Source organism: Corylus avellana, chromosome ca3 (genome assembly GCF_901000735.1).
Source record: "Corylus avellana chromosome ca3, CavTom2PMs-1.0".
Taxonomy (NCBI): Eukaryota; Viridiplantae; Streptophyta; class Magnoliopsida; order Fagales; family Betulaceae; genus Corylus; species Corylus avellana.
Window position 1 is genome coordinate 694,560 of NC_081543.1, and position 26,027 is coordinate 720,586.

Consider the following 26,027-nt stretch of genomic DNA (forward strand, 5'->3'; position numbering starts at 1 on the left):
TATTATTATTTTATTAATAGTAGGACACATAACATGATAATAACTCTTAGATAAAAATAGATAGCCTGAATCTGAAATTTCAAGGCATCCGGATCCCTTATCTTTCCATTTTGGCATCATTTGGGATTTAAAAAAAAAAAATGTAGGTGTGGGCCGTGTGGCATTATCATCGGCGCATCGCTAAGAATACAATGTGAATGTGGGACTGTAAGAGACTAAGAGGCATATCTTTCCCCTTTCATATTTTATGGAGGTCTACGTGATAACCGGTGCTTTAAGGTGATTTCGCTCATAATCATATTAAATAAAGGCATAGAGTGTTTTGATTCTTTTGTCAACTCAAGGACCAACTGACCAAGGCAATCAAGTATAGTGGGGAACAATAAAGTCAAAAGTTTCTACCGCAAAATGTCAAAAAAAAAGATAACATGGAATAGTTGAATAGGGCCAAATGGGGACCATGCACATTGCACCGACAATGTATTACGCGGAATCATAATTCAACCTTGATGGGCTGGAAGCCCAGGCCCGGGTTGTTCGGTAGATGCCACCTGAAAACCCGCCGAGGTCCTTAAAGAGTTACATGAGTCACAACTCTTCTTAACTTTTTACGACAGATACGTGGCTCTTTTGTACATCATCTCTCTCCCTCCTCCTTTTCGACTTCTTTACAGTCAATACCCCCATATCCTTTACTTAGAAGTACTTTGGCATGGGAAAGATTATTTCCTGAGAGCTTGTCCCGGTACTACCAGTACCAGAAATGCATGAGAGAGAGAGAGAAAGAGAAAGAGAAAGAAAGACTCGTGACAATTTATGTATGTAATTGGAATTTCAGAAACCTCAAAACACATTGTAGATTCCACGTCTCAACATTTGTTTTTACACAAATCTCCAGGTCCACCACCTTAGTGGACGAGAGTTTACATAGTACGAAAAATGTCACGCATGCGGCATGCAATCAGTGCCGACAAACCAATGCAACCAGTGCAGTATGCAGTATGCAGTATCCAGTGCCCACAAAATTGGTTTTCATTCTATATAATTATACGGAAACAGATATCCACCACAATGGTCTCTCAGTTCCCTCAGTCTTCAACTCCTTTAATGACCGAAAAAAAAATGATTCACAATATTAGGTCCCGGCTCTTCTCAAGTAAGCTAATACGCCTAACCCAGCGACAAGTGCAGCTCCTGCTGCAACAGCGCTATATGCGGATGCCCATGCATCTGAATTAGCATAAGCCATATCTCCTGAACTGGAAGCTCTTCTACGACCAGCTGTTCCTGAATATTCTAAATGCAATCTCAAACCCTGCAAAATTCGTTGAATTTCTGTGAGAAAACAAAGACTCCTTCCTTTCTATGGAAAATTCTCTATTAAGCTCCCAATGCAAAATGCTACACAAATAAAATCACCCCAAGACAAGTAGTTCAGGATGCCTTTTCCAAAAAGACGAAAGGCAAAATCCTCTTAGGTATCGATTTTTTTACCTGGTGGGACTTGAACCCACAAGGTTGGTATCCGTATTTTAAACTTCTAAACTGTCCTTTCATTCTACAGGAAAGTACCCTATGTTACCTCTTCTAAGATAAGCATTAAGGAACAACAGAAAGATCAATCGTACCTTCAAAGCAGCTGACCTTGCATGTTCAACAGCAGCTGCAAGATCATTATCTGATGCTAGTACAACTTTATCATGGTCTTCATCTTCATACTACAACATGTGGCGCCCACAATTAGCATATAACCGGGGGGGTCTAGAAAAATCAAGAACCCAACTGAATGAAGATGATAAATGATGATCTTAACATATACCATAATGTGAGGCAGGTTGTTGGGGTCGATGTCATCTCCCACCCTCTGAAGGATCGCAGCTAGAAGATCTGTCAAACTTTGGGCTTCTGAAGTCAAGCGACAACACAAAAACCCAATCAACCACCAAACATAAGTTCATTGCTATATTTGGTAAACAACTCATCAAGATAATCTCCTAATCGAAAGGCCCTACCCATTGTTCAAAAAACTAGATAACAAGTAACCAGTATCCTTCATCTAGACAACTATAGTGCTACCAGTGCAGTTTACTAGCTTCACAATCACAAAATAAACAAAACATATAATGGTGGACTGCTAAGTTCAGAAATCAGGCCAAACAAAGAGCTAAGTGAGTCACCCAGATGGATTAAATAAGGAGCTACATGTATTGAGAACGGAATACCACAAATTACAGACATTTTATGAGTGCCATATGTGATAAGCAGAAAAAGTAGCATACCACAAGTAAACCTGTGCATCCTGCCCTTCTTATCTTCAATCTTAAAAGCAAATGTATTAGACAGTTTTGTTAAAGGATAGGAAATCGATCTTGCTGTCTCCGTTGCATCTGAAGCCAATTTTAAGGAACCTTCACTGAAACATCACAAATATTTGTAAATACATATTAATGGCAAAGTCAGAAAAATACTATATTGTGTCACCAATGAATATAAATAACCTTTGAGTATCCTCATCATCATCATTGGCACTTAAGGCCATGGCAGAATCCCAGAACTTTTGCATCATAGTGTTCGTGGCTTCATTACTTATGCCAGCAGTATTTCCAGCCTAGTTAGTGAAGGAAATGATGAGACCATATTATCCTCCAAAACCATAACATTTTGAAGGTCGAATAATAAAGAAAAAATCATATGCTTCTCCAAAACGAAAATCTCCATTGCAAATTTTGGTATATATTTTTGCCAAGTAATTTTCTACAGGTGCCTACTAACTCATGTCTTCTGCATACAATGATTAAACATCACCTAGGGAGGGGGGAGGGGGGAGGAACAGGTGTTTTGTTTTTCATTACTTTATGAATTTCTTAATCACCCAAGTCAGAAATTAGATGAGGCAACTGAAGAATGGGTATTAGAAAAAGTTGAGTCTAGAAGTAATGGAAAAGTAATGTTTTGAAGGAATGAAGGAGTTATATAACTTGCGACCATGATGAATCACATAACTTGCTACTAGTTTCCCAATTCCCTCACACCAAAATAGTTGATGTGATTTCGAATTAAAAGATTAGTAGCGAAATGAGTGTAAGCTTCCACTTTTGGGGAACTTTCATATATTTTTGGACAACTCAAAAACAAACGTACATTGTCCGTTTTGAGATGGACCATTTGTCAATGAAGAAAAATCGTCATCACAATGCATTTATCCATTGAAGAAGTGGTACACTCCCTTGTTTCTCAAACAAAAGAGTACTTGAAATTAAACAATGAAGGCAATGTGTTCCACGTTTTGGAGAAACATGTAAAGGCATGACATGGGCACCTGATTAGGAATCATGATACATCCTAAACAAATGGAAATGCTGAAATATCCATAAAGTTTCTGTTTACAGGACAATGTTGAAACCTATATTATTGTTAAAGACTTAAGTAATAAATTAAGAAAAAGAAAAAGAAAAAAGTGAATTAATGTTTCCACAGTAAGACTTGCACTTTTTAAAGTTAAATCCAATAATCAAACAGCAACTACAATTAAGACATGAGTGCTACTAAAGAATAGGTTATCCCTTAAAAAATACTTAAAAAACATGATTTCATGCATATATTGGGCCTCTAATCCTGTTAAATTCATGTAAGATTAACATATTGTATGAAGTCAACATTATTGAGCATTATATAGTTCCAGACACGTATAGACTTGACTTACTGTTGCCACAGCAGCATGTGTGATATGTATTACATCCACGACAGCAACTACAGTTCCATCTGTATCCAAGCATCAATATTTATTAGAAACTACCATGACTTATGTGCAACATTTTCACCCATCAGTGTATTACCTCTATCTACTACTGGAAGGTGCAAAAACTTCCCGTCATGCATGCTATGCAGTGCATCAACAATCGGTGTATCTACCGTTGCGCATTCTGGATTTGGAGTCATGACCTGTAAATAAAATCAATAGCACGGTGCATCAAGAATCAAGTTATTTTTCTTTTATTAATTATACAAATCAAAATTGTGATGCCTCTTTGCAGTAGCTGATATTCCAACTTCTAGCACGGAAAAAGATTTAAGGCGAAACATAAATTTCCAGATGAAAGAGAAAATACCTTATCCACCAAAGTGGACTCTGGAGGAAGATTTTGTGCTATTACCCGCATCAAGATATCCTTTGATCTGACATTAGGATGCAAAAACCATGAACATGTTAGTCATAAAATAAAGATGCATCACAATAATAAAACTTATAGATTGTTCTCTAAGAATTACAAACATTATGGGCAATGTTAACTTTTTCTTTGGGGGTTCATAGATGCTCAGGGGTGAAGTGCAGCTATCAATAAGAGACTTACGTAAGAATTCCCCGCGGTTTGTCATCAATTGTCACAACTGCACAGCTTAATCGAAGTTCAAGCATCTTCTTTGCTGTCACTAAAACTGTTTCTGTTGGGGAAACTGTTACAACCCTGAAAGATGCCACCATCTGTTTAATAAAGCAACTTTTGTAACTAATCATGTAATGACTTATATAGTATTATTTTCAAATAGCCATGTACTATACCACATAAAAATTTACAAAAAGAAATATTACCTACTTTGAATTCTCCAGAATGATTGTAGACAGAGATGGCCTAAACATCTGCTCTCGAAGCGTCTCAATGAAGGTATTGGGGCCTGCACACCAACCAAACAGCATAAAATAGAATGTCGTTTTTTTTCTGGAGGCACACCTAAATATATATTAGCAACCAATAAAATAATAAGGTATTCCAAAGAAATCCACCAACCAGAAATTGATGTCCCCCAATGTTTTTCAACACCTTCAACAGCTGCAGCAATAGCCTTTCCCTTTTCAGCCGCCCTTTCCATACGAGCAATAGCATCATATAAACACTTTGCTATATCAAGTAAAGCAATGACCTCCCCATTCTCCACCACAGGCAAATGTCTGAATTTTCCTGTATATACAGCCCACGTTCAAAAAGCAAGATACAAAACAGTTTTATTTTTCAAAAACCAAAACAAAAAAAAAAACAAAAAAAGAAAACAAAATTGGATGTGCCCCTAAACCTTGCACCATCTTTTGGAGGGCTTCCACAGCAAGAGTGTCGGAGAGAACAAAGACCGGGTTTTTTGTCATAACTTTTGAAACAGGTGTATTCTCAAGGTTAACCTCCTGGGCAATAACCCTAGTTGCTATATCCTTCAACCACAAAAAGGAACAGTAATATGAAAACATATAAACACAATTGTTAAAATCCAGGAAATGTAGCATGTAAGACCATTATTTTCTTGACAATTTGATCACATGAAGAATTCACCTTGTCTGTAAGGATTCCACAAAGTAATGCATTGGAGTCAGTTAGCAATAAAGCATCAACTCTACGAGCAGCCATCCGACGGCAAGCCTCAAGAATAGTTGTACTTTCAGGTATTGTTAGGGCCTTTGACAGCCGCAGCCGTTTTACAGTACGTTCACCACTTAGCCCCCTGTTCCAGATGCAAGTAAATATGGAGATTCGTTGCCAAAGTTTCATTTTGCAAAAATTAAATTGAGTTAGCCTATTAGCCACCTGGCTTCTATAGCAGTTTGTAGAGCTGGTGTGGATATAGATGTGTGTGTCTATAGGTGTGATTCTAATAATGCTGTGTAAGGTTCAGAGAGCATCTCATTTGACAAAGAAAAGCGAATGCTCCAGTTTTTTATCAAGCAGTCAGACAACAACTGACTCAACTCTTGAGGCCAAAAGAAGTAAAAGGTTTAAGCCATCAAGAAATTGCAACTGGAATGCACAGAAATTTGCAGAAAGTAAAAACTCCCATGAAAAATAAATCCTTTTACTCCTCAACCATCCTTTGAGAAGGAGTGGGGGCACAAACCTCACCCTGTTTTCAAAAATTGTTAAGGAAACAAGAATCTATGATTGGCACCCAAAAGTACAGATATTTGCAGAAAATCTAGGAGGCGAGGAGGCATATATAAGTGTCTAATTTAATAGACTAGCTGTTATGCCTCTTAAACCCCTGCATCAAAGTAGCTGAGATGGACTCATAACCTAAATGCAGAAACAAGACTGTTCTAAACATCCTGGTACCAAGTTATAGCATCTCTAAGTAACAGCTGATGGCCAATGAGAATCTCAAATACTATGCACATCACAATTGAGACAGAAGTATAGAAATCACTATAATGTCTCCTAATAGAAGAGTTGCTAAATAAGTGACACATCTAACGTAAAGGCAATAGAGTGTAACTGTTAACAAATGTAGACAGACACGCATAGGCAAACAAAAAACAAAAAAAAAAAAACCATAAAAGATAGGTTCCCCTATTGCATAACTATTAAAATTCAACTATGACTTTTCAATCAATTAACATTCATCTTTTTTTTTTTTTTTTTGAGTAACTTTTTTTTTTATGTGTGATATTTAACCATCCAAATTAAACGCATAATATGCACTTCTGATCTGAAGAATATTTTTCAGACACTCCAGTTAATAGCTAAGTTGTCATAGGTAAAGTACTAAGACTCTTGTAGCAGGTTCAGATTAAATAAATAACTTCATCAAAATTTTCTTCCACGGCTCATAACATAACAATCAAAAATGCGCACCGATTCACTTCCTACTAACAAAACAGATAACCCAAACCCAATACCTAACCCATTTGCTCTGAGACAACATAAAACAGAATCTCAAGCACCAAAAGCTAAAACCTTTGATAAAGGACTAAATAAGTTTCCAAAATTAACATCTTTTCAAAATTCACACGAGAACGCAACCAACGGACAAAACAAAAAAGACGAGATGTCTACGAATTTAACACAGGAAAAAAAATAATAATAATAATTCTAGCATCCTCAGGACATACATAGATCGCGCAGACGAAAGAGATCTTCGCGCCGCAAACTCAGGGCCTCCATTCTCGGAAGTCTTCTTCTTGCTTGTCAGCGATAGACTTCTCCTTGAAGAGCCGCCTTGACCAGCCATCTTCACGGATAAATCAATTACAGAATACCTGCAATAGTATCACCATCAGTGTTACGCTTACGCATAATGAAAAGAAAACATCCAACGGCTCTCTTTGGTTGATGAGAAATTGAAAAGAATTATTTAAAAAAAAAACGCTTAAGAGTTTTTCATTTCCAGTTTTCTCATTTCTTTTTCTTTTCAAATAGTTTCTGAAACCAAGGAAACAAAAACAAGAACACGAAATATGAGTTCGCAAATTAACCTCGTGGCGGTTACCTTAATTTTCCACTATTTTCTAACCTAGCAATTAGAGCGTCAATTAAAAATTCGAAAGTTTATCGCAAAAAACAAAAACTCACCGAAGCTAAAACCTCCCTCCGCAACAAAGATTGTTGATGATATCAGAGTCAGCGATTTCAATGAGAACTTGAAATCCAATTCCGATTAAATCATAGCTGAATCATGACAAGAAGGAAATTGGAAATCAAACGGTTAAGGATCACCAAAGATTCTTCGTGTCGAGGAACGCGAGAAAAGAATTGGATATTGGACGGGAGTATACGAATTTGAGATTTCCTTGGGAAAATATAACAAGAGCGGTCGGAGAATCTAATCGGAAAATATGGATTTTCCGGTAAAATGCACCGACCGGTGAGAAAGAGAGGGTCAAAGACGGAGCCCTAATAAATGGGAGGATGAGAAACTCAACTCGATGCGATGAGAGAAGAGGGGCCACTACGATTCGTGCACGTCAACGAAACCTTCAACAGAAATAGCTCCAATTTCACAGGACGTTTTGTGAATTGTGAATTGTGAGGCCCTCAAATTTTTCGCAGAAGGTTGAACTTTTAATTAAGGTGGGAAAAAAAAGATTGATTTACGTTTTTAGCCTTTAGACACAGAAGGTAATACTAATTACTTCTAGAAAAAACCTGAAAATTGTAGTCAACTGGAGCCGCCAAGGTTCTCCCTCTATGGATCTATTTGTATGAAGAAATGGGCTCTGATGAGCATTTGTCCGAAGGCAGAAATGATAATATTTTATACATTTTCCGATATCAATTCAATACAAAATTGGCAGATTAAGTTGAAGGGTGTAATTCATTTAATTAAATAAGTCATAGTATAGTTCATCTATATAATTTTATATACATGTCTCAACATAATTAAAATCCAACACGTAAATACGAATTACTATCCCTAAGAACATGCTCGGACAAGCTTCAATTTGATCGATGAATTACAATCAATTACAATCTCATTATCTTATCCCGAATTCTATAATTTTTTTTTTCTTGGTTTATGTTGGGTAATAGATCAGTCGGAGTCTAAAATGATAGAAATTGAAAGCTCATTGGCTAGGCCCATAAATCATGTGTCGCCCATTATTTTGGCATGGTAATGGAGCTTCCACGTGTCACAAGCACAATTATCCAGCACGCTCACTCACCACTCATTTCAACTCTTCTCAACATCGTGACCATAATTCACAACCAGAGGCAATTCTATCAGATTCCTCAGAAGCATAGGAGCTAGGAAACCAAGAATAACAACCGGCAGTAACTATTAGACAACTCTATATAAGGGAAACTCCTATCAAGTAAAAGGGGTTGGTTCTTTGCGTATCATTCAATTCATTATTACCATATGACTTAGGCATTGGAGCTATTTTTGGGTGACACATTTGACAAAATTCTGTCTAAAGTTTATTGTTTTTGCAGGTTGGGCATTCACTCAACTCATGTGATTCATCCGTTCGGAAATTGTGCAACCAGTTTATTATGATTATATGGCATTGTTAATCTACACACAATAAGTAAATTACTATCAAACTTTAATATTTATTACGTTTGGTTGAGTAAATCAAATATGACGACTCTATTTTATAATTTAATCAAAACTTGCTGCATGATACGAACGGTTCAACTGACTAAGATATGATGGGTGAGCTGGGGACTATCCCGTCATTTAAATGGAATCCAAGAAAGGTTGTCTAAAAGGCAAGACATTGGAAATTAATTGGAAGATACAACTTTCTGATTTTCTGTGACGTATATGTTATTGACCGTCCTTGTAATAATGCTTACGCTGAAAAATGAAATTTCAATAAGTCAATGCCTCTGAGTTTGTACACGTGTGAGGGTATCGCAAGTCCAGGGTCCACTTTGAGTCACCACCTACGCGAGAGCCACCGGCCATGGAAGCTGCTCTAGCTCTTGTCAACTCAAGGCGCTATCTATTACAGATTGCATTTCCAGCTGATCGCTATGATTAAGGCGGATCATTTGTGTCAAGCAATTTATATAAGATTATATAAATCAATTATAAACATATTTAATTAAATTAATTAGACTACTAAATCATAATTCGTTAATTTTTTATTGAGTTTGTTTCAGATTTATAAATCGTGTTAAAAATTGTCGGCCTTAAATGTTATATTCGGATTTAAATTGTGTCGAAACATAAGTATAAGACTATAAATCAATCATAATTTGACCTAATTAATTAAACAAGTAAAACCTATAAATCTTAATCTCCTAATTTTGTGTTGAAGACTCGAAACCATATGAACCGGCCAAGATTTTATTCGGGCCCATTCTTTTCTCCACATATAAAACCTGCACCTCCCCAATGACAACCTATGTGATACAATCCTATTCACTATAGTCAGTAAATCGATTGGTGTTGCCATTGAGTATGAGGCCAGATCAAGTTATAATCCGATCACCAAATATGGGTGATATGAAGATTTAGGATACTCTATGCTTCATATGAAATTATGGATCATACAAATCCTGCACAAGTTCATCTTTCCAAAATTTGCTTTAACGTGGTCAATCAGATCAGTCACCATTAGTTTTAGGCCAAGAAGGGTAATTGACTAAATTCGACACGAAATGAAAGATGAGACTCTGATCCCAAAGTGCCTTTTTGGACAAGTGAGCCCTCCACCCCAAATGCCGATAAGAAAGACGTTAACAAGGGAGATTGCAAAATAATTATGTATAGATTCCATGGAATTATTCCTTGTAAAGGATGAGATGCAAAACCCAACAACTGGGTCTCGTAGTGATGCATTGCTTTAGTGGAAAGAAAGTTGCATTTGCGTAAGAATTTTGTTCTGACACCACATGAGAGGTTGTGTTAGTTAAGATTGTAGGCTACATAAAACGTATAAAGAGAGAGATGCTCAAATCAATCAAAGCTTTAGATGCCTGCTGTGATACATTACTTGATCTACGAAAATAAAAAAATTTTAAAGTGACCCGGCCCCTTTGTTTTCAATCCTCCAACTATATTCCAAAAAAAAAGACTGCTAAGGAATCTACCTTTACTTTAACCAATGTTGTATTAAATATCTAAGCAGTGTTGGCTGTGACTGTACAATCATCGAAGCGATCGAATTGAAGGCTACCAAAACGAAAGCAGCAATGCTTGACTGGGCGCCCATTTTACTTGGGTTACTGCTATTCATACTCCTCTCCCCCGGCCTCCTTTTCCAGTTACCAGGGAACAGCCGCCACATCGAATTTGGCAGCCTTGCCACCAATGGGAAGGCCATACTCATCCACACCCTCCTTTTCTTCGGCATCTTCACCATCCTCATATTGGCAATGGGCGTCCACATTTACACTGGCTGATTAATTTCTGTTACGCACCATGATTCATGACTGTCTTTTACGTCAATATGGCTTCATATCTATAAATATATACACAATGTAATTTTTGTCAGTGTTTCTTTGCACTGGCGTGATTGGTTTGTAGTTTTTACTCATTGATTACTGCGTTTCACATCAAGAAACTTGGTGTTTGTTAATGTGACTTTTTTTGTTTTTTTTTTTTTTTGAGCATAAAAGCCAAAGAAAGAAAAAAAGTTTATATAAATGTAAAAATAGTTTTGAGTGTTATGTTTTTGGTTGTTTGGTAATATTTCGGTTAAGTATATTTACCCTCTAAATTACCGCTCATTTACACTTGCTCCCTACAAACTACGAGTAGTGTTATAAGCAGGACTTTTGTCCCCCCTTTTATCCCTCAAAAGTGATGTAATTTTTAAAATCATCATTGAATTTGAAATTTATCACTATTAGATTTTAATCAAATTGTAATTTTAAAGAGTAATGATAAAAAGATGACCATGTCCTCCCAAAATTAATGTGGATTTTAACACTACCATTAAATCAAAATCAAATAATTATCAATTACAAATTCAATGGTAATTTTAAAAGTTACATCAAATTTAAAAAGATACAAAAAATATATGGGTCTTCCTTCTAACATTACTCAATTTTAAAAGCCACATTAGACAAGGAGAACATGGTTCAGGTAGTCCCAAGAGGTGGATTATTTTTTAAGTCACTTTCATGGTTGATAAATTGGTGTGAAAAAGTAACGTTAACCTTGTTAGAGGCATGTTACACATCATTCTCTCTCTATTTTTTTTTTTTTTTTTTTTGCAAATCTAATGGATTCACCATTGTATCTCTGGACTCATATAACACCCACAAAAATTCAACGATAGATTCACCTACTAATTATATGGAGTTAGTTGAAAGATAATTGAGAGAATAATTTTTATCATTTCCCATCTTGTTATCAAAAGTTTCATTTTCTTTATTATCTATGGGTGAAAGGTCGTTGTTGAGATATAATAATACTAATTATGAATTTTATCTACCCGTTTCGTGCATTAAAAAGAAAGTAATGGACAACATAAGTGCTTTTGGTTTAAGGGATTGACATTGGGATAACGTGCAACTTAGAGTGTATAGGGTGCAAATGCAATAGGCCTAATTTAAGGCTTTTAAGCCATTCATTGACCTCAATTTTTTTTTTTTACATATTCACACAAGGAAAATGAGATCAAAGCTTCGAACTAACGACTTCTGTTTCAAAAGATGTGGTTCACAATTAATTAGTTACCTCTTAGAGACTCATTGACCTCAAATTACGACAACCCATGAGTCAAATTGAAAATAACAATAGATAATTCGGCCATCTCATTAGTTTGGGGTGTACAACAACCCATTATGACCAATGCCGGCCATTCATCAATGATCAATCAATATTGTTGCGTTTTTTTTCTTCCCCTTTTTAGACATTTTTTATAGTTTGTTGGTTCAAATCCTAACCTTTATACCAATTGGGCTAGGTCCACATCCAATTGGGCGTAGATGGGCTAACAATTACGCACTCAAAAGTCAAGAGACCAGCCCAAACCAAAGATAAGCCTAACCAGAGTCGGTAGGATTTCCCCAGATGAACCTTTGTATCTCTTCATCCCAAGAAGATCGCAGCCGTTGAAAGCACAAAAACAAAGTGCTGACACGTTCAGTCGTGCAAACAGTCATATTGTCACGAGAAGCGTCCAAACAAATGCACCTGTCTTTTTTTTGTCGCTTATCTGGATCTCCTTTTTCCGCACTAGACCAGTTGAACCCCACTGCTTTTTCCCACATCTGTCTCGCACAATCCACCAAAGATTTGGACACCATTTACACTCCCTTTTTCCTCTGCTTTTCTCTGCAAGTGATAATTAGCAGGCATGGCGGACTGGGGGCCAGTGTTAATTGCAGTGGTGCTCTTTGTGCTGTTGACTCCAGGGCTGCTGTTTCAGATACCAGGGAAGGGCAGGGTGGTCGAGTTTGGGAACATGCACACCAGCGGTGCTTCTATTTTGGTTCATGCCATCCTTTACTTTGGCCTCATCACCATCTTCCTTATTGCCATTGGCGTTCACATCTACGCTGGCTAATCTCTCTTTCATTAATGCTCTAATTTTCTGGTTTGCTGATCATAGATCTGTTGCTTTTGGCACATCTTTCTTTTGTTTTTTTGGCTTTCTATTTTGTTTGGATCAATTTCTTGCTTTGTAATCGATCGATATGAGCTTATGATAGTGGTCTTTTCTTCCTCATTTAATTAAATGGTTCAGATTTCTTGTCTCTAATCCGCAAAAATAGACAGCAATCGTAAAAATGAACAGATCGATATATTGCAGCAAAGTAAAACATGACAAAACCATACCTTCAGATCGGAGTTGGTCGAGTGTACCCAATAAAAGTGTGGCATAAAATTAATCAAGAAAAATCTTTACCCTTTTCCTCCGACCTCAAATCTGATGATCATAAATTTTGATGATACATCCTTAGCTTAGCTTCTTCTCACGAACAACAAAATTCTCTTGATTCGTGCGAAGCAGCTAAGTGAAGGAGATATTATCAGAATTCATGAGCACAAGAGAAGAGAAGAACAGGGGAAAGATTACTCGTGATTAGTTTTCCCATAACCAGCAGATCGAGCGAACAGGGGAAGAGAAGAAGAGGGATTTCTCTTTTTCCGCTCTTTCTCTCGTGAGATCGGGGTTCCTTTTAAAGACGACTTAGGCCTGACAGCATCTTCACGTTTCGCAGAAAAAAACAAATGGGCAGTTCTGGCATTCGAAAAATAAGATGCCTCGTCACATGAAAGATGTCCACGTGAATTGTCAGCACTTCAGTTGGCCCATCCCCCGAATTGCTGATTTTTTTTTTTTTTTTTTTTAATGAAATAATATAAAATTATGTATTCAGTAAAATTATTCATTTCATTTAAAATGAAGGGAATTTTTCAACCATTCCTTAAGAGCTAAAGTTTTATTATTATTATTTTTTAATTTTAATTTGACATGTAGGACCCACCATCGAGTAGGACATGTAACTATGTAAGTAGATGAGATGAGCCCTACAACTCAAGATGTCTCAACATGAGCCACCTAGTCAAGATGGAGAAGGTGTTTGTTGCACGGAATCCGGATCCCCTTCCATTGGAGGGGAAATTGGAGATTATTACACCCGTTTAAAATAAAAGTTAAAATAATAAAAAATTAAAATCAAATAATTAAAAAATTGGGGTGCTCAGCCACCCAGCTGAGCCATAGGGGTGGCCGAAAGCCACCACCAAGGGCTGGTTGGGGGTGGCCAAACCACCCCTGAGGCCTAATTATTGTTTTTCATATCATCCATGTGTGTTTATACGAGTTTCCCCAGTATAAATATCAAGAATGAATCAGTTGTGGCACTGCTGATCCTGATTGTCTGTCTCATAAGATGCATACCTTACTCTGTTTTGTCCTAAGTTTTTCTTTCTATCCTGTTTTTTTTTTTTTTTTTTTTTTTTTGAATGTATTTCTCTTGTAATTTGAACTAAATGACAATTTTGTGGTATCTGCATTTATATGGATTTGTTGCTGCATTGTTGACTCTGGTTGTCTGTTAAATGTGTGCTTCTCTTGTAATTTATCTTACTGTTTGGTCAGTCAGAATTCTACATGTAATGTTTATTGATATTGAACATAAACTAAGAAGAAAAATGTGTCAAGTTACTTGATATAATATCCAATCTCTTCTCTTTTTGCTTGAATATTTTACTTCTAAAATGATTGGGATAAATTTGCAAGAATGAGTTTTGACGCCCCTAGAAATTAATGTTGAACAAGATGAAGCAGAAAGCAGAAATTCTAACAAAATATAAGTTAATGAAGTACTTTAAATTACATGGAGAAGAAATAAAATCAGGTTTCAATATCCTATACAGTGACGCAATCTTTGATTTCAAAGTCTTTCTATCTTCTTTAAACAAGTGAACAAAAAAAAATACATGTGAAAATGAAGACCACAAAGTCCATGATGATGCTAAAAAGAAGCAGAAAGAAATTGGAAAAGCAGTCTTCATTCTTCAACCTTCTGCTTTTTCAGCAAGAAGACGCGCTCTGTCGTTGCCAGAGCAACCTGGGTGGTAACATGATGTCACATTCAACAAATTCTTTACAGCAACTGGTCCGCTCTTGATGGCTCTCTTCAACCTTCTTCCTCGATTTCCTTTCTTCTTTGTGTTCTTCTCGGGGCTCTTCTCCTGGCCCTGAAGAACGTCATAAAAAAAATTAACTTGGGTTTCCGAATCTTAGATTATATTTTTGTATTGGTGTGGGAGAGAAAAAGGGAACTCATAATATATATATATATATATATATACCTCATCAGAATTGCTCTCAACGCTTTCACCACTCCCTGAATCTCTTTGCGTGCTTTCATCCTTGCCTGCGTGCATTAATTTGAACATACGTTTATGTTGTCTGCCATAATATACACGAAAGGGCTTGGTAGACGGGTAAGATATGTTACAAATTTTAAAATTTTTGAGTGAAATTGCAAATCGGATGATAACAGTAGCGGATCCAAGAATTCATCTTAATAGAGGCAGAAATAAAATAATAAAATATAATGAAACTGCAACCTTCAGAAGACGACTCACTGCTCAGACAGGAGAATTTTCATCACAAGTTTTACAGAATAGAATCACAGTATAGTAGCAGCCAACAACAATGAACAAGCACAAAATAAAAAAAAATAAATAAAAAAAATTGTGGTAGACTGGTAGCTATGGGTAAAAAGTTGTGTAAAACACCATTTTATTTAGTTTACTCTGATTTTTGGGCTGAAATTTGGGCTGGGCTAAGTTTTATAGGAGCTAAAAGTTATGAAATTTGGGTTTATTTTATGGATTAGGATCCTTAGAATTCCTTTTAAATTTGAGATTCTCAAATTTATAAATTTTAGTCGTTCATCTCATCTAGGCATCTAAAATAAGCAATGTTTCAGCATTTAATGAGGAAACATGACTTATTAAATACCTTGAGGGTAGCTTCTCATTAAATGCTAAAACCGCTTAGATGAAATGAATGGCTAAAACATGGCTGAAATAGGCTTATTTTAGACGCTTAGATGAGATGAACAGTTGTGAATTTGAGAATCTCAAATTTTAAAAAAAATTTAGAGGATCTCAATCCTTATTTTATAAGAGCCAGTAAAAAATTTTGGCATTAAAATATATATATATTTTAAAATTTAGAAAATTTCTGTGTATCCGCCTCTGGATGATAATTTGAAGGAATAAGTATGTATTGCAATTAGATTCTAGTTCGAAGGGATAAGTGTGTATGTATATGTGTATATATAAGGTCCACCATTCAAAGAATCAAGATACTTACTTTCTTCCTTGTAGTTTTCTGTTGAGGGGATGCAATATACCCTGAAACTTGGCGATCCGAATGTAACCTTTTCATCCTCATCCCCTTCCTCCTCCTCCTCATCGTCCTCCTCCTCCTCCGCAGTTTCCTTCACAACTACAAGAACTTCCTCTACAACCACCGCCTTCTCAACCACCTTGACCTCTTTCTCTTCTTCTTTACGTGCACCATCTTTCTCATCCTGTTTTTCACATTTCTCCTCACCCTTATGCTCCTTAACATCCTTACTTGTTTTGTCGGACTCTGCAGGCACAGGTACCACATTCGGCTTCTCGTCCTCAACCTTTGAAGAACGTGCTACACTCTCATCCGACGTGGAGGTCATGCTCTTTCTCTCGTTTTCATGTTGAGACAGAGGCTGGGAACTTACATCCTCTTCAACGCCCTGATCAGGAACGAGTAGTTCTTTCTTCGACATGTTGGAATCTTTCCGTCTTCTTATCTCATCAAACCATCGGCGTAAAAGGGGCCGGAGTTTGGCAGGCACAACCTCTCCTTCTGGGTTGAGCTTCGAATTCCCAGACCCCATTGCAGAACAGAAGAAGAGGAAGACGAAGAGATGGACAAACAAAATATATGAGCTTGAGAATCTGAAAGATGGGTTCGAAGGCCGGTTTGCAATAAATAGCAAGATAGAAAATTTAGTGCATGGATGGTACAGTTTGTTGTGTTTTTTTACCGGTGTTGGGGTTAATAATAGCAAAAAGATTAGGTTGAAATCTCCAGCTTTAAGGTTAATATGATGGGTTTCGCTGTAGAGAAAATGGCCCTTAATTTGTTTTGGTGGTGGAAACGGTCAAAATTTGCTTATTCATAATCCTAAAGAGACAGAAAATGCCAGCGCCTGTTGGTAGGATATATATGATACACATCTGTAAATTGATTGCGTCATCAAGAGGTAGTCACAAGGCATATATACGCTATATATTTGGCGAAAACCTAGATTCCCAACTTGCGGACGAACCGACTATTGCTCCTTCAAACATCTAGATTCCAACTATTATTGTGTGTGTGTGAGAGAGAGAATGTGATTATCTCTCTCTTTCAGAATTGGGAGTAGAATATAGTAGGGCCTAGATGACTTGAAGTTGGAATTTCATGGCCCGACATGTAGTTTTCTTAAAATGAGATGAGAGTGAGACATTTCAAGCCCATGGTAACATAATTTGATTAAGAAGTGTGTTTTTACGCACCCACATGACACTGCAACATGGGGTTAGTCACGGTCATCTTAAGAGATTTAGTTAGGACTTACAATTTTTAACACAACTTAAACTTGATATGTAAACAAAAATGGTTACTTTTAGGTTTGATCGAGGTAACCAACCACCTCTTTATCCACGAGGGAGTAGTTGGCCACCCATGGAAGCAATGGCGGAGTTGGAAGGTGACCCGTGTAGGCCATGGCCACCCCGGCCATAGTGCTTCATTTGTAATAGTAAATGCTAAATTCAAAATCAAATTAAGTTCAAGTTTTAATAGTAAATGATAATAGTACTTCAATTGTATTGCCCTCATGGAAAAGGGACTTTTTCTTTTTCTTTGAAAACGCGAAACAAGTTGGCAATATTAATATGCTGAATATATCGTACAACTTGTCATTTATTAATAACCTATGTCACGAAATATTTTCACAAAGCTTCTAAAAAGTTTAATATATAAAGAGAAAAGTTCTTTTAAGTTTTGTTGGGCCGTATCGGTAATGGGCCGAATACTTGGGTAGCTAGCCTTGGAATTCTGTTGGGCCGATGGAAGAATGTAAGTAGTTAGTTACCATCTCTCCATTTTAGCCTGTTCTTCATACTCCCTCTCTCTGTTAACGTCTCTGAGATCCGACGCCGCAAGGCTCTGCGGCTTCCTTGCATAATTCCAAACTATCCAAACATAATTTCATAACTTTTTTCTTTTTTTATTTTCAAAATAAAAATAAAAACCAAAAACTTTTCTATTTTCGGTAGATTCAACTTGTTTATTTTCTATGCACACGACCTGGTCGGTTAAATGCCCCCAGAGAACTCTTGCTTTTAATATGCATTCATTCTCACCCTAGCTCAAGTTTCATAAACTCTTGAGATTTTGGGTTTTTGTTACAATACTGACCCGTGCATCTGTATAGTCAGAATCACGTACAGATAGGTTGTATGGGTTCCGAAATTGAAAAACTTGAGGAGAGCTTAACGTCTATTCTTGGTCTACTCCAAGTAGAGTGCGGCATTCTTGAAAGAATGGTGTACAAGAACAAGAACCAGCATCGGCGTTGTTCGTATTTCCAGTATCTTTTGAAGGTTCATATTACTTACTTTCCTTTTAAGTTTAAGAAGCTTACTCTCTGTTTGGTTTGTGAAATAACTGATGAAAAGAGAAGACGTTTGTCAATATGATGCGCTAAATATGCAAAAATATTTGCTTCTAGTTTGCCCAATAGCTGTAAATTGGCTAAGTTTACTGGTGGTTTTTATTTGGTAGCGTTTAGGATTTTTTTTTTCTTTTTGGTTCCTACATTATTACTTATGGCCAAATACACCACTACGTTGTACATGTCACGGATTTTTTTAATGGGTTTCTGCACTTCACCTTATCCGTTTGGGATGCTAGGTGAGGAGGGATTTAAGGCTGCTGCAATCAGCTAAGTTGGAGGAGTTAGTAGATTCTTGCTTTTTAGTTATCACTGGGAAGAGACCTAAACAAAAGGTGCATATTTTAGAAAGGTAAAATTTCCCATGCCTCGTATTGGGCATAATCATTAAGTTGATGGATTGTGCAATATGAATGTTTAAATACTTGCATGTGAATGTGAAGCGAGCTTACCATAGAAAATCAAGAATGGCTGACAGAGGTACATTATGGAATGGCATGATTAATTTTATGTTATGGATACTTACTAAATTTAACAGTGAAATTCTAACACTTGTTGTAGAATCTGCTGTAAGATTATTTCTTTAGTTTGAATGCTAACTCTTGATGGAGCCTAAGAAGCAGGTTTGGCAATGTTGTTGTTGCTATTTGACTTGAGTATCATGAGCTTGCTTGTGCATATGCTTTGACCAGTGTTTATTTCCTGTGAACACAATGCATGTGTACATGACAATATATATATGGTTTTCTTGGCCTTAGAATTGGGAAGTCTGTCAAAAAACCATAGGCAGAGACGAAATGTGGTGTGCTGTCTGCTGAAACTTAGTCTTGTAGTGCTTTCTTCTGGTGGGTTAACGGCATTTGTAGTTTACTGAAACTAAACCAGCATCTCTTGGGATTTGTAATTTTTAATTATAATTTAAAAAATAATTTAATTATAATAAACTAAAGTGAAACTAAACTAAACCGGCATTTGTAATTTTTTTCACAGTTTAAAGAGGAGAAAATGTAATAGTGGAAAACATAATTTTATGGAGCGACTTTTGGGAGCTGTACGCCTAATATCACAGGTTTGATCTTGCTTTTCACTTATAATTCCTTTTTTCTTATCCCACTATAGTGTTTATTGCTGTTATTGTTCATGCCAGCAGGGTTATTTTGACTTAACATGGTTAGAAATCTCTCTGAGCTACTGAAATAGAGATTTCATGCCAGATGATTCTTCTTCATTTTTAATGAAATGCATGCCCAAATTTGATACTGTTTTTTTTTGTTTGGAAAGATCTAAATTATATTCCTTCTTTTTAACTGATAAAGATGTATGATTTATTCGTCCTTGCAATTTAATTGATAAGCAACACTACTAAGAAGTACAATCAATAGTCCTCCAAGCTGGGCATTTTACATTAAATTTTAGAGGTAAAAAAAATAAAAGAAATAATGATTTAGCCGTTGTCAAAGTAATTATGGTGTCTAATAGAAGTTTTGATATGGCAAGTAACTGTTTGAACATGCCGAATCCGAAACAAGCTCAACTTACTCAAATCCCAACTTAATTGAGGTCTGCTCCATGGCTTTCTAACTAGAAGGCAGCCAAATTGAGCAATGCTTCTACAGGACTTCATGTTGCAATGAGCCATATTAAACCAAAAAACCCAAAGGCTTCCACCGTAACTGAATGAAGATGAATTTGTGACCAAGGAACAAGCCTTAGCCAGCTATCTTATTAAACCAAAAATAAAAAAATAAAAAAGCCTTTGGGTCTTGGTCCTTGGATGCGGATGATGTGCGGACGGTCTCTATTCTAAACAAAATGAGGAACAAGCCAGGTATATGGGCTTTCGAAGATGGGCCTTAAGTTGTCCATCTTATGTACGTAATGCTCACTTTCAATCCTCTTCTTCTCCCTCTGGAAAGGCTTACCAGTTTGGTAGCCATGTAAATTGATCCATCGCTTCTGTCTTCTACCATCTTTCACTGTTTTTAGCATTATTTTCTGTGATATTATTCTTTTTATTAGATATGTAATTTATACGTAATGTGCATGAAAAAATGTGTTAATTATATACTAGTGTCATGTTTAAAAATGCACGATTTGAAAAGTCGAATCCTGATTCCTGATTGTATCAAGCACTTAATTGCATTTTTATTAATTATATTTTAACATCGATATCTTTTCAGACCAAAATTGAAATTACGTATGTACCATGCTCTTTCTATTATTTTTACCTTAAAATCTCGGACCTCCAACCGCCGGATTATTATCGTGGACATCAATGGACCCAACTTTAAATTGTATCTCGCAACAGATTTTTTTTCAAAAAAGTGTTTTAGCATTGCCTTTCCTTTGGGTGTTGGGCTTTTTGGAGGCCCTACACTAGAAGCGATATGCCTTTTGATTCGAAAAGGATAAGCCTTTCAATAAAAGGAGGCTTCCTGGTTGTACTGTAATTTGAATAGAACCCCCCCCCCCAAAAAAAAAAAAAAAATAGTGCTAGACCTATGACTCGTCTATAACCCTTTTACAACCACTAGTCTATAACCCTTTTACAACCTTTTGAAATGTGTTGATTGTGGAGTATTAAAAAAGAATAATGTTACATTTACTCTCACTTGTTTGCACTTATTTTTTTCACATTTATAGGTGATTTTTAAACCCATAATTAAATTAATTCAATAAAGATTCATCTCATATGAATTTTTAATTTAATGGTAGTTTTAAAACCACCTACGGATGTGGGAGAATGGGTGTAATTGTAAATAAGTGGAAGTAAGTATAACATTATTTATTAAAAAAAAAAAGTTTACATTCAAAATAATTGAGTTCTTTTTAAGTTTCATAAAAGTTTTACAAATATAAATGAGCAATATTGATTGCCATAAGGAACACCTTCCAAGTTCCTTGAGTTTTTAGAACATATTAGAGATTGTGTTTAAAAAAGTAGAACTTTTAAAGTCAAAAGTAGCTTTTAATTTTAATATTTTTCTAAAAGTGCGTTTTAAACAAGTCAAATAAGTACTTTTAATTTTTTTTTTTTTACCAAATAAATAGCTTTTTAAGCTTTCTAACTCAATTTAAGTTGTTTCACAAGATCGTGAAGATATTGCATGAATGCTAAGTCACATTGATTTTTTAATTTACAAGGCTGAACTATATAAGCCACTACAAAAAAGAAAAAAAAAAAAATCTAATTATAACTTGGACTAAAGTTTTTTTAGTACAGTGCAAATGTGACTACATTTTTCTTGAATTGTGACAATGGGCATTTCAACCTCAATAGGGATTTTAAAAAGAACTAAAGACACAAAAGAGACTTTGTGATGAAGTGATACAAAAAGGAAGCCTCTAGACCATAGAATTTATATGTTCCTACATATTCTATTCATAAATACTCGTTGCTTTTGAGCTTAACTTTATTGTTCGTGAAGTGACCTTATGATAGGAACAAATTAATTATATCGTATAAAATAATATTTGAAGCTTTAAATTATTAAATTCATAATTAAAATGCAAAGAGTAGTGAAATATTAATTAAATAATTAATTTATCATCGACTTAACCTTTAAATAATTTTATGAGTTAAATACATTTTAGCCCCATGTGGTTTAACAATTTTCTTTTTTTCTCCTTCGGTTTTAATTTGTATCACAAATAGAATTTGGGTAATGGCAAAAAACGAAGATAATACTTCCGTCTAAATTCCATCCAAAACTTGACGGAAAGCCACGTCAGCACCGTTAAAAAATTGACACGTGTCCATATATTAATTAAAAATATAAAATTAAAATTTTTAAATTTTAAAAAATTAAAAATTATAAATTAAAAAAAAGGGTAAAGGAGTACTGAGCTCATCCCTTTTCATCCTTAGATGAAGTTTGGCAATCCTAGTTTTGGCCATTATTAAAACCCCAGTTGTTTTGTTTTTTTTAAATTTTAAAATTTTTTATAATTTTAAATTTTAAATTAATATATAGATACCTGTTAATTTTTTAATAATGCTGATGTAGTTTTTTTATCAAATTTTGAATAAAATTTAGATGAAGGTATAATTTCCTTTTTTTGCCATTAATCAAATATCATTTATGATACAAATTGAAACTAAAAAGACAAAAAATAAAATTGTTAAATTGTATAAGAGGAAAGGTATTTAACCCTAATTTTATTTCAAATACTTAACAATGATTTACGAGAAGGGAAGATAGGGTTCGATGTCCGAGGTTGAGTTCATCATAGAATGGTGGGCCACCTGGAGGTATGGCTCTTACGTTGCGTTATCATGTCCCCACGATGGAGGGGGGGTGGGGACTTTTTATTTTCTCAAAAAGCTGAACAGAACTTTCAAGAAGAACATCATGATATTTACAAACTTTTGATTTTTTCAGCCAATGCACATCCACTCTCGATTTAATAAGATAGCTGACCAATCAAATCCGCGAAACACGTGTCGATCTCTCCTAGGATCTTAGATTAACTCTTTCACTGTTCTTAATCTTTGCGTGTCGACTTCTCACATGATTAAATCTTGTTGGAATAGTTTTTGGTATGACAAGACCGGTGATAAACTACTTACAAAATAATAAAAAAAAATTATTACGGGAACGATCTCTTCTAGAATTATAAACACTTTGATACTTAAATTATCATAATATTTGGAATGAAGAAAAGGTAAGAAATTAGGGTTCATGTGGTGGGAGAGAGAAACTCTGAGCCGGAGACTTGGAGTATACATCTTGGGATGCATATCCCTCTTTATGGGAGATATGGGATAATTGTTATCCATATAATTATGAAAAAGATAAAAGTATAGTAGGACCTATGGTGGATTTTATTCTCAAATCATTCTACATGATATCTCATAATTATCATGCAATTAATATTTGTTAATTAAGAGGGAATAAGAAATGATTTAGTAAAATAATTACTTAGAAAACTAGAAACTCGAATACGTCAATGAAACTGCATGCTTCAAATCCCATAAAATATGAACATAATTTACTTTAAATATAATTATTCATTTGACCGCTTTTTTTTTGTTTTTTTTTTTTTCGTATTTACTAATTAAATGGTTAAGTTTAGTACTTTTTACAAACTAAATTTGTTAGAATAGTTGGTGAGTTAATATATATCATAGAAGAAAAAATTAGTAATGATCAGAGACTTGTTGAAGAAGGAACGAGTTGCATCCAAGCAGCCCTAGTGGAAGGTAAGGAGCATGGTGTCGGCAGGGGCGGCCGGAATTACTAAAATTTGAGGTATGAGTGAACTAAACTAAAAAGAAAATACTTTGAAAGGTAAGATTTTAATTTTAAGAAAATTATAGAAATAATTAAAAAAAAAAAAAAAAAAGATGCGCATTGAGATTTTGGGGCTTAACATAATTCCGCCCCGGCTATGGGAGCATAATGGCAAAATTGCGTTTTTGAGTCGAAAGATGCATAAAAGAGTAATGCTACAAGTTTTTCTTGTATTTCTCTAAAAATGATGTGATTTTTAAAATCACAATTGAACTTGTGATTAATCACTATTAAATTTTGATCAAATAGTGATGTTAAAAGTCACATTATTTTGTCCCAAAGCAATAGCTCAATTGGCTGGGACCACACCTAATGAAGCGGAGGTCACTAGTTCGAATCCCCCCCTCTCTCTTGTGCGGACATGTAAACAAAAAAAAAAAAAAGTTCCATAATTTTTTAAGGAACATAAGAGAGACGGCATGAAATAACCAAATTCAATCAATCAAGGCATATTTCAGCATGGATAAAGTTTTCCTTCAAACTGGGTTAGAGGAATTTTCTTTAAACCTAGTCTATAAAAGTGGCACGTATTCATTTATTTAATAATATGTGAGATGTACATGAGTTTTTTAATAAAATTTATTTCAGCTTTGTCTCTGCTATTAAAAAAACATGTGCATCTCACATGTTTAAGGGATATATATCACTTCTATAGACTAGGTTGAATAAAATTTCTCCAACCCATTTTGGAGAAAAATTTTGTCATTTCAGCATCATAAACCAACCCCCCCAACCCAAATAAAAAAAAATAAAAAAATGTAAACTTTTAAACCATGGAAATGATCTGGGCATGCGGAAGATTCATATCCAAATAGAATTAAATTGTAAGAGGTCTTCCAAATAATAATGAAAGAATGTGATCATGTCAAAAGAAGATTTGATAGTGCTGTCGTGTCACACCAGCGTCATTCGCGCCACACAATTATATAGACCAATCGATCTCCTAAATTTTCATTCATTTTGCCTCATACTCGATTATTAAGTAGAAAAGTTTGCACATTTTGCGTGCACGGGCATATATGTAAGCATATGCATTTACATACACACGAAAGAGACCTGCGCTATATATATGTATATTTTTTATTTGTCTTATATATATATATATATATATATATATATATATATATTTTCAAATTAACCAATAAGACTCACGTGTAAGTTCTACATATATAATGAATGTGAAAATCCAACCTATTTTGAAAGCCTCGAAGATTCTACATATATAGTGGCTACCTAGGAAAGCCTCGAAGCTTCTATGAAAAATTGAATATTCATGATATTAAGTTGGATTTATGTTTATTCGCTCTGCTCGTGGAGCGGCACACAGAGAAAAAAGAATAGTGTAATTGGATTAGAATCCATGATCACTTATTCCTACTTCTAGTGTTTTCACATTTTCAAATTACAAGCAATGAAGTGAGATCTTTAAAATGCACAATTTTAAAGATTGAATCACAATTTTAAAGGTTAAATAACAATTTAATTAAATGCTTAACTTCATTTTTAAAAATCATATTTTCATTAACTAGATTTTAAAATCATTATTTTTTTCAAACTACACGATTTAAAACCGCTAAACCATACCGACACTAAAATCTTCTTTTGTGAGATGGAATTAAGCATTATATATATATAATAAAGCATTGTGTGTGCCCGCGCGTGTCTTGGTTAGCTTACCATATGGCATATGGTATACTATTAAAAGGTTTTCCCTAAGGTATACTTTAGGTTGTTTGGGGTTAAAGAAATGGGGAGAGGCAAAGTAGAGCTGAAGAGAATAGAGAACCCAACAAGTAGGCAGGTGACCTTCTCAAAGAGGAGAAATGGCCTTTTGAAGAAGGCTCTTGAATTGTCCATCTTATGCGATGCTGAAGTTGCACTCCTCATCTTCTCTCCCTCTGGAAAGGCTTATCAGTTTGCTAGCCATGAGTTAGTCCTCTCTCTCTCTCTCTCTCTCTCTCTCTCTCTCTCTATATATATATATATATATATATATATATATATTGTATGTAAAAAAAGTTTTAATTATTTTTGTATTTGTGATATATATGCAGCATGCACAGAACCATTGGGAGGTTTCGCGATGAAAGAGGATTACCTCAATCAAGTGACCAACGCTCTAGATCAATGGAGGTATTTATTATCTGGGGCTTCTTATTATAATTTATATGTTTCTGTTTGTGGTTGAAAGAGTAAATTCTTTGGAAACACCAAAAGTAGAAAAATTTCTCCAGGTGATTGAATGAAAGTGGAGATGTTAGAGTTATGTCACAGTTAATCTCGAACTTAAATACAGTGATCGACTAAGACTACGTACCAATATATATATATATATATA

The 26,027-nt window shown here is 35.2% G+C and overlaps 3 protein-coding genes across 4 annotated transcripts; 2 read left to right on the forward strand and 1 right to left on the reverse strand.

The window, feature by feature from the left end:
• Window positions 1–839: 839 nt before the first annotated feature.
• Window positions 840–7,795, reverse strand: LOC132175561 (CBS domain-containing protein CBSCBSPB5-like). Of its 2 annotated transcripts, XM_059587536.1 has the most exons (16): window positions 7,682–7,794; window positions 7,332–7,427; window positions 6,872–7,018; window positions 5,322–5,490; window positions 5,071–5,203; window positions 4,788–4,958; window positions 4,596–4,674; window positions 4,353–4,466; window positions 4,110–4,176; window positions 3,837–3,942; window positions 3,704–3,762; window positions 2,499–2,608; window positions 2,280–2,413; window positions 1,820–1,905; window positions 1,629–1,718; window positions 840–1,315 (listed from the first exon to the last, which is right to left on the reverse strand). In XM_059587536.1, the coding sequence occupies exons 3-16, from the start codon at window positions 6,988–6,990 to the stop codon at window positions 1,136–1,138; spliced, it is 1,617 nt and encodes a 538-aa protein (XP_059443519.1). In that variant the 5' UTR covers window positions 6,991–7,018; window positions 7,332–7,427; window positions 7,682–7,794; the 3' UTR covers window positions 840–1,135. The 2 variants fall into 2 exon arrangements, with proteins under 2 accessions (XP_059443519.1, XP_059443518.1); XM_059587535.1 differs by having other exon boundaries at window positions 7,332–7,795.
• A 10,073-nt stretch (window positions 7,796–17,868) lies between these two features.
• Window positions 17,869–19,597, forward strand: LOC132176727 (uncharacterized). Its single transcript, XM_059589010.1, has 4 exons — window positions 17,869–18,324; window positions 18,635–18,747; window positions 19,386–19,464; window positions 19,546–19,597. Exons 1-4 carry the CDS (start codon window positions 18,181–18,183, stop codon window positions 19,588–19,590), a joined length of 381 nt encoding a protein of 126 aa, XP_059444993.1. The 5' UTR covers window positions 17,869–18,180; the 3' UTR covers window positions 19,591–19,597.
• A 5,765-nt stretch (window positions 19,598–25,362) lies between these two features.
• Window positions 25,363–25,931, forward strand: LOC132173436 (MADS-box transcription factor 50-like). Its single transcript, XM_059584940.1, has 3 exons — window positions 25,363–25,618; window positions 25,744–25,822; window positions 25,881–25,931. The coding sequence occupies exons 1-3, from the start codon at window positions 25,437–25,439 to the stop codon at window positions 25,929–25,931; spliced, it is 312 nt and encodes a 103-aa protein (XP_059440923.1). The 5' UTR covers window positions 25,363–25,436.
• The last annotated feature ends 96 nt before the right edge of the window (window positions 25,932–26,027 follow it).